Here is a 17910-nt window from a genome sequence, read left to right as displayed (position 1 = left end):
AAAGTGATGGGAAAAGCTCACTTGGCCCTTCGGGCCAGGTGAGCTAAAAAAGACCCAAAACTCAAAAACTTAACTATAACCACTGAACCATGAAAATGGGGTCAAGGTCAGATGACACCTGCCAGTTGGACATGTACACCTTACAGTCCTTCCATACACTGAATAAATAAATACTAGACCTATTGCTTATAGTATCCAAGATATGGACTTGACCACCAAAACTTAACCTTGTTCACTGATCCATAAAATAAGGTTGAGGTCAAGTGAAAACTGTCTGACGGGCATGAGGACCTTGCCAGGTACGCACATACCAAATATAGTTATCCTACTACTTATAATAAGAGAGAATTTAACATTACAAAAAATCTTAACTTTTTTTTCAAGTAGTCACTGAATCATGAAAATGAGGTCAAGGACATTGGACATGTGACTGACGGAAACTTCGTAACATGAGGCATCTATATACAAATTATGAAGCATCCAGGTCTTTCACCTTCTAAAATATAAAGCTTTTAAGAAGTTAGCTAACGCCGCCGCTGGATCACTATCCCTCTGTCGAGCTTTCTGCGACAAGAGTCGAAGGCTCCACCAAAACCTACAGGGCAGTCTCCATAGACTCTGTATCACTCACATGGCTTATTTTCATGATATTATCTAATATTCCTGTCAGATAATTAAAAAAATATGTTTTTTCAGTATCAGTACTTTATAAATATCTTCAAGGAGGGTTCACCATTGAACACAGAAGGGAACATTTATTTTCATGAATTTTAATACCAAATGCAATAACAGATTTGCCAAATACCGTAAAATTGGACATTTTAGCAATGACAATAAAACATCTTTAAGGAGATTACAGTGAAGTACAAGAAAAACACCTAAATTAAACCTCACAAACAGGGTGAGCTTTTGAAATTTAATCTCCATGAAAATAAACCCCATTACCAAAAATGCAATCTAACAAATTCAGTCATATCTTTGGAAAGAATATTTTCAAATGGAATTTTATGTTTTGCAACAGCTCTTGCTGCAAGGCATTGCAGATTTCTATGCGACAACAAGAAAGGTTCCAGTGAAGTGCCTTTTGCAAGTTGTAGTGGTGTTTCATCATCAAAATTGGCCATGTCCACATGTGCACCGGCCTTCACTAACAATGTGACCATTCGAAACAGTTCACTGCTTAAGTATTTCTTGACAACACCATGCTCATCATTTGAATCACTTGTTTGAACATCTCTGTAATATTCACAAAGAATGTTTAGGGGAGCATCAATAAATTTTTCAGAGTGTTTATCGAAAAACTCATTACAATCCTCAGGAGTGACACCATATTCGATTAGTTTTTCCAGAATAAAAATCCAAGCTGCATATCTGAATCCATGGACTTCAACATGTTTTTTATCACTAATATAATAGTTCAACTGCAAAAGATGAATATAAGTTTGTTTGACGGTTTGCTGCAACCACTCAGTTACATACGGTAGACTTCTGCTGATAAAAGAGATTTCCATCAATAAATTTTGTACTTGAATCTTCTCGTTATCTGTTAAACTTCTAGATACAATGTATGAAATAAACAAAATAGCTTTCTTCCCAATATCATTGGCCTCACCTTCAAAATGAACATTGCAAATGTTACTCTCCCTTTTTAACCCGTTTTTCTTACCCTTGTTTTCGTGTTCCAACAAAAAACGCAATTCAATAAAAAGGAGGTTCACAAATTTCAAAATATCTATGTTTGATATTTTATCAATATTTCTTTCCAAAATTATTTCTGAATAATATCTATTAAAGTGGTCAAGAGTGATCCCATCAAGCCCTATTTCAAAATGGTTGATCATAATCTGTCTTCGAAAGAAATATAACTGCATTGTCATGTTTATAAAAGCTTGATCCTTTTCTTCTTCAATCCAACATAATTTTTCTTCCAATTTTAAAGCAGCCATAAAGAAATGGTGTGAAGTAGGGCCCATAACTCTTTCCATTATTCTACAGGAAAAAATGGATAATAAAGGATTTGTCCTTGAGTCGGCTGATACAAGACTTTTAAAATCTGTAATACTTTTGGGTTCTTCTATAATCCAGGGAATGACAGACTTAAATAAAGGAAGCTCTAAAGCATGATCAGATCTCATTTCAAGAGCTCTTACAAACATTTCTTCGTTTAATGTTTGGGCTGCCAACAGCTCACATGTTACAATTTTGGTCAGCGGATCAAGGTTAAATCGATCGTCCAACCAGCGTTCAACTAGCCATGTCTGTCCAGTTAAAGCAGCATAATAAATAGGACTGATACCATTTTTATCTCTGGTGACAATGCTAGCACCATTATCCTCGCACCATACCAACATATCTAAATGTCTTTTATCTAAAACATTTCTAAAATCTTCACTTCGTATTTTCATTTTTTCAAAAAAACTGTCATCATCTTTCAAAACATTTATAACCGAATACTTTATATCTGGCGTACAGTAATCAGAATAAAGAACAAACCAATGTAATGCTGTTCGACCATTGTCATCTCTGGAATTAATATCCACATTTTTCACTTTCAATAGAAAATCTGCCTTTTGCCTGTTATTGCATTCAACCATCAAATGTAATGGATATCTGAACAAAGTTATATCGGCTTTCCATATGTTTTCAAAATACATAATATCATCTTCATTTTCTTGTACTAAACTTTTAATATATGCATTATGACCAAGATGACTATTTAAAGGTGCTCTCAAAGATTTATATACAATCCCAATATCAGTGCTTTCAGTATAAAACTGGTGAATGAAAAACTTTTTTTCAAAGTCTGAAATTTGTTCCAAATCCTTCAGAATTTTTTTATTACTGGTAAATGTACCTCCATTATGTAAACGTTCGAGTGTCTTCATCATGGGATTTATGCCATCCTTGTACAATGAATCTACAGAAACAATTGTCTCAGACACAAGTTTTCCGTTACTTTTATACTCGCTGAAAATACTCTCTAGTAAAGTATCATTCATCTCGTGTTTTTTTAATTTTACATCTTTAAGTTTGCCTTCCATTTTGACAGCTGCAGAATAGTGAAAAATTTACTTCGAATCTACAAAAAAAAATAGAGTAAATCAAGTAATATATATGGCGGATCCAGCCATTTTAAAAAGGGGGGATTCCCAACCCAGGACAAAGGGGGGTTCCAACCCCCGGAACCCCCCCCCCCCCCCCCCCTGGATCCGCCACTGTACATGAAGTGTTGTAGATAATGTGTTTAAAATCAATTATAGTAAAAAAAAAATTAAAACAAATTTGACTAGCTAAGCTTTACCAATTTTATGATCAAAAAGTTTAAATGATAAATGCATGTTTCGAAATCCATCAGTATTCTAATTTTTGTCTCAAAACCTAAAAAAATGTTTTTTCCTTCTATATCATGGGGCATAACTCCAAAATCTAATCTACTATAAAATATATTAAAGTTGAATTACTAAACATATGAATTTGATGTTTATAACATTGAAAATCTAAAAAGAATTGGTGAATGGGTTCTATAAAACTCATATGGAAACCGCCGGCTGACTCGATAGAATAGTTACTCCAACAACTCTTGTGTCTCAAAATATTCAATGACTGACTTTAACAGCTGTTATCCTAATGCTAGCAAGTTAAGGTTTGGTTTGCTTGCTTGCTTTGTTTGTAGAATGTAATAATGTTTGTAACTAAGATTGACATCTGAAAACAATGTAAAAAGGCAGGGTTAAAACTTTATACATTATGTTAAAATCTGATTGGACATTATCAAATAATCCGATTTACCTATATACAGATTTAACTTCGCCTAATTCAATTGTGGTCTATAGACATTATTTTGCATATTTATTAAAATCTACATGACTGTTCATAGAAGAAATGATAAATATTGTACCTTCAAAATCTATCAACAATTAGATGTCTGGAAGTGAAGAAAGTGTCTCTAAACTTATTGAACTGATTCCTAACTCTCTATCCTTCTGAACTGGTTCCTGGAATAATACAAAGGGTGATAATCAGAACTAGAGAGCCTCTAAAAGCTGTAATTGCCCATTTAACCATCTACTGTGGATTCATTTATTTTCATGGGTACCAATTTTTGTGGATTGTGAAAAACTTACATGTTCGTTGATATTTGATTTTGTGGTTTTGCCGAAGTCTGCATTCAAGCCATAAGAAAATTTGTCATTCGTTGAACATTTAATTTCGTGGTTCAACTGTTCCCACGAAATCCACGAAAATTGGTATCCAACGAATAATAATGAATCCACAGTTATAAAAATATGTCATTTTGGTAGTTTTAAATTTATACAGCAAAACTAGAGGCTTAAAGGAGCATTTATAACTCACATGGCATTTTGATTAAAATTAGGAAAGAAATTTAAGGACAATTTATGTCACAAAGGCTGCCCTGGAGTTGACAGAAGATTTCATTCATGTTGATAAATCTGAACATGGGACACAGATGATGCCGTGCTTGCATATCATATGAAGTTATAAAAGGACATAACTGAAGAACAGTAAAAGTGACACTACCCAAATTTGTACTCGATTTGAGTTTTGTGGTAATAAGTATTGTGTATGAGTTTTAACAAATTTAGTGGAGGCAAACTTGAGTTAAAGAACAGAAACGAAAAATTCAGCAATTTTTTCATTTGTAAAGGGGCATAACTCTAGAATGGTTAAAGTGAAGTCACTAAAGTTAGAGCAAGGAAACCAACTTTTGGATGTACATATGGATGTACAGACTGACAAGGGTAAAACTTAATGCCCCTCTCTGCTATTATGTGGGCATAAATATAAACAAGGAATTATTAGAATCTATAATAATTTAGAATTCTAAAAAAATTAGAAGAAATGAATGATAAACAAACTACTTTAAATGGTAAAAGCTTCTACAAGATGTTGACTGATTTTGACCATGTTTACTTATTTTACTGTATATAAATCATTGTAAATGTAGTTGTCGTTTGTTGATGTGGTTCATGTTTCTCGTTTTTTTCTATAGATTAGACCATTGGTTGTCCTGTTTGAATGGTTTTACAGTTTACACTAGTAATTTTTGGGCCCCTTATAGTTTGCTGTTCAGTGTGAGCCAAGGCTCCATGAGGTAGCCTGTACCTTGACCTATAATGGTTTACTTTTGAAAATTTGATTGTGACTTGGATGGAGGGTTCGTCTCATTGACACTCTTGCCACATTTTCCTATATCTATGTATCTTTCTTTCTGATCATTTTTTTTTCATGTTGAAAGTTTATCTCTCTCTATTATATTTATCAAAGAATAAAGGAATAAATTCAAACAAGAGTGCACATACTGAAATTTCATCTGTTTTGCTTATCATTGAATTTATGTTGAAAGTCTGACTAATATGAAGGTTTTACTGCAAACATCACATCAACTTATCATTATCATTGTTCTATGAAAATAAGGTCACAATAAGATGAACCATGCCAGACAGACATGTATTCCATAAAATCATTCCATACACCAAATATCGTTGACCTATATTGCTTATAATAGCATCTTATAAAGTAATAATATTACATAAATTATCGTTGAACAATGAACCATAAAAATTATATCAATGTCATATGAACCCTGCCAGAGAGACATGTACACCTTACAATCATTACATACAACAAATATAATTGACCTTTTGCTAATAGCATCTGATAAACTAACAAAATTACAAAAAAATATCTTTGAACAATGAACCACGAAAATGAGGTCAAGGTCAAATAAAATCTACCAGACGCACATGTACACATTACAATCATTCCATACACCAATGATTGTGGCCCTTTTGTTTAGTCTCTTAGAAATTGACAAAACCAAAAAATTAAATGTTCTGATAATGGATATGTTGAAATTAAAATACCAATACTTTAACATGCAAGTTATGCAAACATTCAAAGTTCCTTTTAAACAAACCACAACACAAACATATACTTGTAAACTACCGGTACGTAAAAATTTCTAAGTCAATGAACCACGTAAGTGGGTGGAGCTATATAATCTCCATAGAAACAAGACTTGCAAATGACCATAAATTTGAATACCAAGCATCATTGACTTAACATTAGCGGTTCATCTTAAACTGATCTATGCATACATATATGTAAACTAAGCAAAAGTTTATAAGTTAATAATTACATTAGATGTATGTTTCATTATAACACGTTATTCTGATTGGCTTACTGCACATCACGTGTTATTCCTTAAGCAATTGCATTACACAATAAAACTTATCATTCATGATAAAACTTAGTCTCACAATTAAGTGCACAGGTATATTAAATAAAAAAAATTGATAAATTCGTGTTTTCATTATCTTAGCTAAAAAATCTAATTATAAGTATTGAACGCTTCTTTTTGTAACCTCATAGGGTTGTAAAAGCGTTGACCGTGCGCACTGGTTTTTTTTTAGAATGAAGCGCTTTTCATTCATACAAAATGTACTTCGGTCAACGCTTTTACACCCTAATGAAGTTACAAAAAGAAGCATTCAATTCTTAAATAAACCACGACTACAGGGACAGAGCCAACAAATCTCTATGAAAATGAGATTAGCCAATGCTTATACAACTGGATACCAAATGTCATTGACCTACCACGAGTGATTACCAATGAACTGACCCAATCACAAACTTATACATTGCTGACACCACTACTGCCCCAAGAAACAGCATACTTATGTCTTGCTCTCAGTTACTCTGTCAAGACGAGACAAAAACAAGGAGCAGTTTTAAAAGTATCTTCAGCAAATACTAGAAATTTGGAGATAGGTAAAAAGTCATAATGGTATGATAAAACAATAATTTATTTGCCTCAGAAATTGTCATATCTCTAGGGTTGATAAATCATTTTCTTTAATTCTATGAAACTTAATCCATTTTTGGACCAATTGTATAAAAAAATTCAACTAATGTGTGGTTGTCGTTGATATCTGAAGGTGATTGGATGAATTTAACCTTTTAGCTCACTTTAGATGTATTAAAATATGCTAACAGGTGTTAATGAAATTGACAACTTTGTGGAATGTGGACGGCACTCAAAGGGGATTTTCATTTAACAAAAAATGACCAAAAAATCAAACTAGAGGCTCTTATGAGCCTGTGTCGCTCACCTTGGTCTATGTGAATATTAAACAAAGGAAGCAAATGGATTCATGACAACATTGTGTTTTGGTGATGGTGAAGTGTTTGTACATCTTACTTTACTGAACATTCTTGCTGCTTACAATTATCTCTATCTATAATGAACTTGGCCCAGTAGTTTCAGTGGAAAATGTTAGTAAAAATTTACAAATTTTATGAAAATTGTTAAAAATTGACTATAAAGGACAATAACTCCTTAGGGGGTAAATTGACCATTTCGGTCATGTTGACTTATTTGTAAATCTTACTTTGCTGAACATTATTGCTGTTTACAGTTTATCTCTATCTATAATAATATTTAAGAAAGATAATAACCAAAAACAGCAAAATTTCCTTAAAATTACCAATTCAGGGGCAGCAACCCATCAACAGGTTGTCCAATTCATCTGAAAATTTCAGGGCAGATAGATGTTGACTTGATAAACAATTTTACATCCAAGTCAGATTTGCCTTAAATGCTTTGGTTTTTGAGTTATAAGCCAAAAACTGCATCTTACCCCTATGTTCTATTTTTAGCCATGGCGGCCATCTTAGTTGGTTGGCTGGGTCACCGGACACATTTTTTAATCTAGATACCCCAATGATGATTGTGGCTAAGTTTGGTTTAATTTGGCCCATCAGTTTCAGAGGAGAAGATTTATGTAAAAGTTAACGATGACGGACGACGACGGACGCAAAGTGATGGGAAGAGCTCACTTGGCCCTTCTGGCCAGGTGAGCTAAAAATTAGAGAAACAGATTCTTACATAGCAACTCATGGATTATCAAGTTAATCCAATATCAATAGCAAAATTATAAATTTTAAACTTTAAAATTGATAACTTAAATATCTCGATTGGATAAATCGAATAATCCACTGATATCATTGAAAGAATCTATATATTACATGTAATAAAGATCATCAAAAGTCAGTAATTGTATAATAATGTTCACACATGAAGTAGGATGAATTACTTACATTGAATACTGGCAGGTCACTCAATTCTTTGTAGTTTCTCTTGTTCTGGAGAAGAATATCTCTGAATTTTCTAATCTCACTGAAATTCGTCCTTTTCGTGGGCGTTATCTTGCATTGGTTCAACACTACAAAAAAATATGGTCGACTAATATATATAATTGGCATGTAGAGTTTTGTGAAAGTATTATACCAAAACTTAAACAGTTTCTTTGCCCGATTGAAATGGATTGTGCGTCTCTACAACATTATAGAAATTGCATGCTATCGTCAACCGTCCAAATTGATTTAATTGAAAGTGCATGTTTTTTGTTGTCATTTTGTAAACCGCATGTTGTTGCCCTCATCCAATGAAATAATGTGATTTAAATCAGAAGCAGAATAGAAAATTCGTAAATAAAGAAATTCTTCAGTGTACTCCTTAAAGTCATAAGAAACCTCAAATTAAAAAAAATTATGCATATGTTTTTTATAACTAAATGGACAGTTTTCATTATACAACTTATGTACAAATACTTTTTGCTGAGGAAAATTCTTTAATTTTTCCACATGTAGAAGAAATTTAATTATTTATAATTGCTTCCTTCCAGGAAGCAATTCGCCGACATATTTTCCGTATGCATAGTGACCTGAGCGTAACCCTCCTCGTAAAAATCCGGTGATCACAATAGGCATGGATCTGTCATTAAAATAAACAATTATCTGATTGTACATGTTAAACACGTGTTCAATACCCATGCTTTTTATACGACCGCAAAATTTGAAAAAAATTTCGTCGTATATTGCTATCACGTTGGGGTCGTCGTCTGCGTCGTCGTCTGCGACGTCGTCGTCCGAATACTTTTAGTTTTCGCACTCTAACTTTAGTAAAAGTGAATGGAAATCTATGAAATTTTAACACAAGGTTTATGACCACAAAAGGAAGGTTGGTATTGATTTTGGGAGTTTTGGTCCCAACATTTTAGGAATTAGGGGCCAAAAAGGGCCCAAATAAGCATTTTCTTGGTTTTCGCACTATAACTTTAGTTTAAGTTAATAGAAATCTATGAAATTTTGATACAAGGTTTATGACCACAAAAGAACGGTTGGGATTGATTTTGGGAGTTTTGGTTTCAACAGTTTAGGAATTAGGGGCCAAAAAAGGGCCCAAATAAGCATTATTCTTGGTTTTCGCACAATAACTTTAGTTTAAGTAAATAGAAATCAATGAAATTTAAACACAATGTTAATGACTACAAAAGGAAGGTTGGTATTGATTTGGGGAGTTTAGGTCCCAACAGTTTAGGAATTAGGGGCCAAAAAGGGACCCAAATAAGCATTTTTCTTGGTTTTCGCACCATATGTTAGTATAAGTAAATAGAAATCTATGAAATTTAAACACAAGGTTTATGACCATAAAAGGAAGGTTGGTATTGATTTTGGGAGTTTTGGTCCCAACATAATAAGGGGCCCAAAGGGTCCAAAATTAAACTTTGTTTTATTTCATCAAAATTGAATAATTGGGGTTCTTTGATATGCCGAATCTAACTGTCATGACTGTGTATGTAGATTCTTAACTTTTGGTCCTGTTTTCAAATTGGTCTACATTAAGGTCCAAAGGGTCTAAATTAAACTTAGTTTGATTTTGACAAAAAATGAATCAGTTAGGTTCTTTGATATGCTGAATCTAAAAATGTACTTAGATTCTTGATTATTGGCCCAGTTTTCAAGTTGGTCCAAATCGGGGTCCAAAATTAAACTTTGTTTGATTTCATCAAAAATTGAATAAATGGGGTTCTTTGATATACCAAATCTAACTGTGTATGTAGATTCTTCATTTTTGGTCCTGTTTTCAAATTGGTCTACACTAAAGTCCAAAGGGTCCAAAATTAAACTTAGTCTGATTTTAACAAAAATTGAAATCTTGGGGTTCTTTGATATGCTGAATCCAAAAATGTACTTAGATTTTTTTATTATGGGCCCAGTTTTCAAGTTGGTCCAAATCAGAATCTAAAATTATTATATTAAGTATTGTGCAATAGCAAGTCTTTTCAATTGCACAGTATTGCGCAATGGCAAGAAATATCTAATTGCACAATATTGTGAAATAGCAAATGCTTTTTTTAATTAGAGTTATCTTTCTTTGTCCAGAATAGTAAGCAAGAAATATCTAATTGCAAAATATTGTGCAATAGCAAGATTTTTTTTAATTGGAGTTATCTTTCTTTGTCCAGAATCAACTTAAATCTTTGTTATATACAATATATAATGTATATTCACTTTTTACTACCAACCGATAAATTAAAATAATCTTTACCATTCAGTGATAACAAGCAGTTTTTTTACATCTTAATATTTTATGATGTATTTAAATGAGTAGTTATTGTTGCAAACTCCATTAGAAATTTTAATTGAGATTAGTTTTGGAATAATGGGAAAGGGGGATGTGATTAAAAAAATTGGGTTCAATTTTTCTCATTTGAAATTTCATAAACTAGAGGCTCTAAAGAGCCTGTGTCGCTCACCTTGGTCTATGTGTATATTAAACAAAGGACACAAATGGATTCATGACAAAACTGTATTTTGGTGATGGTGATGTGTTTGAAGTTCTTACTTTACTGAACGATTTTGCTTCTTACATTACAATTATATCTATAATGAACTTTGCCCATTAGTAACAGAGAACTATATTTGGTAAAAATTTACATAAATTTACCAAATTAATGAAAATTGTTAAAAATTGACTATAAAGGGCAATAACTCCTTAAGGGGTCAATTGACCATTTAGGTCATGTTGACTTATTTGTAGATCTTACTTTGCTGAACATTATTGCTGTTTACAGTTTATCGCTATCTATAATAGTATTCAAGATAACCAAAAACGGCAAAATTTCTTTAAAAATTACCAATTGGAGGGCAGCAACCCAACAACCAGTTGTCCAATTCATCTGAAAAATTCAGGGCAGATAGATATTGACTTGATTAACAATTTAACTTCTTGTCAGATTTGCTCTAGATGCTTTGGTTTCATAGTTATAAGCCAAAAACTGCATTTTACCCCTATGTTCTATTTTAGCCGTGGCGGCCATCTTGGTTGAATGGCCAGGTCATCGGACACATTTTTCAAACTAGATACCCCAAAGATGATTGTGGCCTAGTAGTTTCAGTGGAGATTTTGTAAAAGATTACTTAGATTTATGAAAAATGGTTAAAGATTGACTATAAAGGGCAATAACTCCTAAAGGGGTCAACTGACCATTTTGGTCATGTTGACTTATTTGTAGATCTTACTTTGCTGAACATTATTGCTGTTTACAGTTTATCTCTATCTATAATAATATTCAAGATAATAACCAAAAACAGCAAAATTTCCTCAAAATTACCAATTCAGGGGCAGCAACCTAACAACCGATTGACCGATTCATCTGAAAATTTCAGGGCAGATAGATCTTGACCTGATAAACATTTTTATCCCATGTCAGATTTCCTCAAAATGCTTTGGTTTTTGAGTTATAAGCCAAAAACTGCATTTTACCCCTTTGTTCTATTTTTAGCCGTGGCGGCCATCTTGGTTGGTTGACCAGGTCACGCCACACATTTTTTAAACTAGATACCCCAAAGATGATTGTGGCCAAGTTTGGATTAATTTGGCCCAGTAGTTTCAGAGGAGAAGATTTTTGTAAAAGATTACTTTAATTAACGAAAAATGGTTAAAAATTGACTATAAAGGGCAATAACTCCTAAACGGGTCAACTGACCATTTTGGTCATGTTGACTTATTTGTAGATCTTACTTTGCTGAACATTATTGCTGTTTACAGTTTATCTCTATCTATAATAATATTCAAGATAATAACCAAAAACAGAAAAATTTCCTCAAAATTACCAATTCAGGGGCAGCAACCCAACAACCGATTGACCGATTCATCTGAAAATTTCAGGGCAGATAGATCTTGACCTGATAAACATTTTTATCCCACGTCAGATTTCCTCAAAATGCTTTGGTTTTGAGTTATAAGCCAAAAACTGCATTTTACCCCTTTGTTCTATTTTTAGCCGTGGCGGCCATCTTGGTTGGTTGACCAGGTCACGCCACACATTTTTTAAACTAGATACCCCAAAGATGATTGTGGCCAAGTTTGGATTAATTTGGCCCAGTAGTTTCAGAGGAGAAGATTTTGTAAAAGATAACTTTAATTAACGAAAAATGGTTAAAAATTGACTATAAAGGGCAATAACTCCTAAACGGGTCAACTGACCATTTGGTCATGTTGACTTATTTGTAGATCTTACTTTGCTGAACATTATTGCTGTTTACAGTTTATCTCTATCTATAATAATATTCAAGATAATAACCAAAAACAGCAAAATTTCCTCAAAATTACCAATTCAGGGGCAGCAACCCAACAACCGATTGACCGATTCATCTGAAAATTTCAGGGCAGATAGATCTTGACCTGATAAACATTTTTACCCCATGTCAGATTTCCTCAAAATGCTTTGGTTTTTGAGTTATAAGCCAAAAACTGCATTTTACCCCATTGTTCTATTTTTAGCCGTGGCGGCCATCTTGGTTGGTTGACCAGGTCACGCCACACATTTTTTAAACTAGATACCCCAAAGATGATTGTGGCCAAGTTTGGATTAATTTGGCCCAGTAGTTTCAGAGGAGAAGATTTTTGTAAAAGATTACTTTAATTAACGAAAAATGGTTAAAAATTGACTATAAAGGGCAATAACTCCTAAACGGGTCAACTGATCATTTTGATAATGTTGACTTATTTGTAGATCTTACTTTGCTGAACATTATTGCTGTTTACAGTTTATCTCTATCTATAATAATATTCAAGATAATAACCAAAAACAGCAAAATTTCCTCAAAATTACCAATTCAGGGGCAGCAACCCAACAACCGATTGACCGATTCATCTGAAAATTTCAGGGCAGATAGATCTTGACCTGATAAACATTTTTACCCCATGTCAGATTTGCTCTAAATGCTTTGGTTTTTGAGTTATAAGCCAAAAACTGCATTTTACCCCTATGTTCTATTTTTAGCCGTGGCGGCCATCTTGGTTGGTTGACCGGGTCACGCCACACATTTTTTAAACTAGATACCCCAATGATGATTGTGGCCAAGTTTGGTTTGATTTGGCCCAGTAGTTTCAGAGGAGAAGATTTTTGTAAAAGCTAACGCCGGACGACGACGGACGACGGACGCCGGACGCAAAGTGATGAGAAAAGCTCACTTGGCCCTTTGGGCCAGGTGAGCTAATAAAAAAGAAAATTTCTTCAAACATTTTTTTGAGAGGATTAATATTCAACAGCATAGTGAATTGCTCTAAGAGAAAACAAAAATTTTAAGTTCATTAGAACACATTCATTCTGTGTCAGAAACCTATGCTGTGTCAACTATTTAATCACAATCCAAATTTAGAGCTGAATCCAGCTTGAATGTTGTGTCCATACTTGCCCCAACCGTTCAGGGTTCAACCTCTGCGGTCGTATAAAGCTACGCCCTGCGGAGCATCTGGTTGTTATTTGTTTACTATAAGGTGACAATCGGTAAACTTCGGCTTCAAAACACGGCATTTAATGAGCAGCCATATTTGTTAAATCACAACAGACAGAGAGAAAAAAAATTGATGTTTAAACGATATATATGCGTAAAAATGAGAAATTCGTGCACAGAGGACTTAATTTATGATATACATGCATTGGTTCAAGAATTGGATAAACATTATTTTTCACCACTCACTCGTTTCATATGACTTTAAAGAGAGTCTTGTTGGGAGTTATCTATTTCAGTATTCTTTAATTTTTAAGGGCCATTTCTCAAATTCTTAGTGCGTTTTTTACCATTTTTCTCTATCCTTTAAATGTTAGAACTTCACAATTCTCTATTCTTTATTTTTTGGTCCATTTTTCTCTATACTTTATATTTTTTTTGGCTCTTATTCTCTATTCTGTTAACACCCACCCATCCATCCCCTCCTCAAAGGGATGTTGAATTCTGTGAACATTCCTGATTGGGCTGCTCACCAAATATTTTACTGTGGATTCATTATTATTCATTGGATGCCAATTTTATTGGATTTCCTGGTTAACTCATTCGCCCCCAAGACATTTTTGGAAAATCAGGCATTTTCGAAATTTGCAAACATATGCAAATTATATGCAAATGAGCAGACTCCTGATGCTGTAACTGATGCTCATCTATTAAACTACTTATTGGGATTGGGGGGCGGATGGCATGGGTGGGGGGTGGGGTGGGAGCTGGAATATTTTCTCGTGGGTTTGAACCCACCCCCAGTGAAAAATGGTAATTTTTCGTCTATTTTCCTATTTAAAAACGACCTTGAGAGGTGAAAACTGACAAGGACTGTGTTTTTTTGTCATTCAAGTATTACCCTATAGTTACAGTAGTCCCTTCATGCTAGCTGTGAGTATATTGGAATTCAGTGTCTTGCTTGGGAATTATTATTGTCAAGTCATGTCTGCCTAAATGTCCGTTTTTATGGATTTTTGACAAAACAGTGACCTAGATTTTACAGACTAGATTCCTATTGGCTATATTATACCTTGTTGTGTTCCTATACCACCTATGCATGCATATATGATAATAGTTTTTACCAACAGTCACTTCCAGTTACGTAGTGGCCATCAAAAGATGCCCACCCACACCTGATTTTGGCTACTTTTCATGTTTTTCCGATTTTGAACTCTTAAACGGCTTTCAAAGTGCCATATTTTCATGAACAGACATCTGAGAAGAGTTGATGGACCATGAACTGCTTGGTTGAAGCCCCTGCTATCCTGACAGTTCAGCTGGGGCAGTTCAAAAAAAGTATGGAGGGTCATACGGGCTATCAAAGAATGGTTGTGGCCATCACGCCTACAGGCGGGATTGGGGGTTAAAGGGTTAAAAGAGAACCACACATTTACTGTTCAATATGAACCACAAACTATCAATAAGCTTGAAATGAAGGCTTCAAAAGAAACGTACAGTGCAGTCCAGTGTATCCGTGCACCTAAGACTTCACCTCATTCAACTGATAAAACCAATAACTTTTATTTCATAAAATCTTCTGTTTGTATGGTTTCACCACAAGATTTTATGTAATGTGAGTCCAAAACTAAGGAATCCCTGTTCTGAGAGTTCCTCCAATGTCCGTTGATTGTGTGCATGCCTTCCAAAAATAGCTTAAATTGAATAAAGGAAAGATTTTCGACTACAAACCAACATGACTATAGCTGAATTTGAACCAAGCACACTGCCAAGGACGCAGAGCAAAAAATAATTTCAATATGATATAAATTTGACTAAAATAAACAAATTTTATCTGATAATGAAATTATTTTAATGGAAATTGGCCAAATATTGTAAATCATAGGATTGGGGTCTAACGCATGACTCTTTTTTATCCCTTCATACCCTTCACAAGGCTAAAACATTAACAAGTCCGATTTTATTTGTGTTACCGTGTTGAGATGACGAAATCAGCTAATGCAGTTTCAATGGCCATGCGTACACCTGTGACTCCAATGGTCTCCATTAGCTATATAATAGGCATAACTCTTTAAAAAAATCATACCACTTTATAGTGATAAAAAAATGATAAAAGTGTAAAAAAAAATTCTGAAGAAGATAATTGAAATTTTCCAAGACATAATTGATTGACACTGATTTTGATTAACTCTAAAATCCTTTTATGAGGGTGGTAAAGGGGGGTGCTTGCACGATAAAAACGTGAAATAAGACATAATTTCACGTTGAACGTGAAATAATTTCTGTAATGAACGTTGCACGAAAAATAAATACTTTTATGTGAACCTTTTGTGACTGAATCACTGTCTTTTGTATATATTAACTCTTTGTTTTACTTGATATTCCCGATTCAGTATAAACATTTATGATTTAATTGGTTTTATACGGCTTTTAAAAAGTATTTCTTGACGATCCCTGCCAAGTGTTTGAATTTTATTTGAAAATACCGAGCACGCAAAATAAGAATTTGAAAATCACGATGCACATTAAATTAAATAAGCAGAACACGTTGAACGAGGCACCCGTCTTGCAGGACTGAACGTCAAATAAAAAAGTAAAAACACGTTGAACGTGAAATAAAAAACGGCGATAACGTTGCACGAAAATAACCCTTTACCACCCTCTTTTATGATATTCATTCAAATAATTTGAGTACCTTTGAACTAAATTCTTTTTCAGAGCTGGTGAAGAGTTTGGTACGAATCTTTCGTGACTGCTTATTTCAAGTATGTGTTGTTTATTTGTTGTTTTGTTTATCTTTTCGTTTTGTGCAAGCACTGGTTTGTTGTTGGATTTGCGCTTCAAACTGAGTCCTTTCGGTCTTTTCTTGTCATTCACTTCCATCTGATCATATTATCTCGTCTTGAGAGGGACGCGAAATGTAGTGGGGAAAGAAACTGTAATTTCGTGTTCAACTATTCCTATATATATATGTTTTATGATCTTTATTTCAATTTGACAGAAAATGATACTATTATTAAATCCTCAGGTGAACTTTCATACCATCAAAATAAATTACTATTTTAACATTTTATTAAAATTTAAAAAATTATGTTGGTCTAATATTCGACGGTTTAATTAAGTTAATTGTAATAAACTAGCTAGTTTTGACCGTGAAAACAACATTACAAGAATGACTGGCTGCAGTGGCGGATCCAGGGGGGGGGGGGGGGGGGGGTTCCGGGGGTGCGCACCCCCCCTTTATTTTTGCCGATCAATGCATTTGTATCGGGACATATGTTTTGCACCCCCTGCACCCCCCTTTGCCCTGGGTTAGCACCCCCCCCCTTTCGAAAATTCCTGCATCCGCCCCTGGGCTGTTTCTTTTTAACGCTCGGTGGAGCTTTTATTGAACTATTGATACGGGCCATTACTTGAAACTAATTTGATTTGTCAGTCACGTACAGTTGAAGTTTTCATTCAAAATTTATAGTCCAACTTTTAATTTGTTTCATAAAAATAAAATGAGTCAATGTATAAACAGAGACATAAAATATTTTAACAGAGACATATAATATCATATTATATGTCTCTGGTATAAACAAATATATTGTTATAGGAATAAGATGCTTGGTATTTTAAATGTCAACAATGTGATATTTGGTCAATCTGATTGAAATAACATTTCTTCTGAAATAAAAACGCCCTTAGTCATCATAGCCAAAGCCTATTATACCTGATAAACACTGAATTAATAAATTTTTAAACCCAAACTTTAATATCCTATGGTGACCCATACTTTTTATTATATTTTTGAAAAAAAACATAGTAAAATCTTCATTTTGGCAACGGCCGGACGGTATAAGAAAATTCTCTCTGAGAAAATATATATACTGATGATCCACCTTAAGGTCGAGTGACTGTTTATAACAAATGAAGTGTGGGGATACAATCAGGGGCTGATCATAGGCGGATCTTGGGGACTGGGTGCCCGGCCCCTCCCCCTTTCGTGGAAAAAAAAGGTTGATTACATAGGAAACCACTGATGTATAACTGGAGGCCCCCCCCCTTTATGTCAGTCAGCGGGTACCCCTTATGAAAAGGGTCCGATGTATATTTTGAGTATTTGGAGGTGGGTACTGTACTTCATATATTGTACATTTCGTATTGGCATTTGCATCAACGTTGACTCTCATATATATTGAGGGAGAAAGACATGATTTATAGATTATCGTTGACCATCTCAACCTTTCCTCGCTTGAGCTGGTAAAGCCCTGGTCACAACGAACCCACGACACATCTATACAGCGCCACGACAGGAATTTT

General features: G+C 34.0%; 1 protein-coding gene across 2 annotated transcripts; it reads right to left on the bottom strand.

Moving 5' to 3' along the window:
* Nucleotides 1-754: 754 nt before the first annotated feature.
* LOC139506179 (uncharacterized) lies at nt 755-16544 on the bottom strand. Of its 2 annotated transcripts, XM_071295406.1 has the most exons (4): nt 16301-16544; nt 8122-8246; nt 3899-3995; nt 755-3079 (listed from the first exon to the last, which is right to left on the bottom strand). In XM_071295406.1, the coding sequence occupies exon 4, from the start codon at nt 3039-3041 to the stop codon at nt 942-944; it is 2100 nt and encodes a 699-aa protein (XP_071151507.1). In that variant the 5' UTR covers nt 3042-3079; nt 3899-3995; nt 8122-8246; nt 16301-16544; the 3' UTR covers nt 755-941. The 2 variants fall into 2 exon arrangements, with proteins under 2 accessions (XP_071151507.1, XP_071151508.1); XM_071295407.1 differs by lacking the exons at nt 3899-3995; nt 8122-8246; nt 16301-16544 and adding an exon at nt 3615-3707.
* Nucleotides 16545-17910: the final 1366 nt, after the last annotated feature.

This window comes from Mytilus edulis, unplaced genomic scaffold (genome assembly GCF_963676685.1).
Source record: "Mytilus edulis unplaced genomic scaffold, xbMytEdul2.2 SCAFFOLD_1011, whole genome shotgun sequence".
Lineage (NCBI taxonomy): Eukaryota > Metazoa > Mollusca > Bivalvia > Mytilida > Mytilidae > Mytilus > Mytilus edulis.
Note: the sequence above shows the minus strand (reverse complement) of the source record. Positions and strands in the feature narration are given on the sequence as shown.

Coding starts and splice junctions, on each gene's coding strand:
- LOC139506179 (XM_071295406.1), bottom strand. CDS start 3,041: ATGGAAGGCAAACTTAAAGATGTAAAATTAAAAAAACACGAGATGAAT.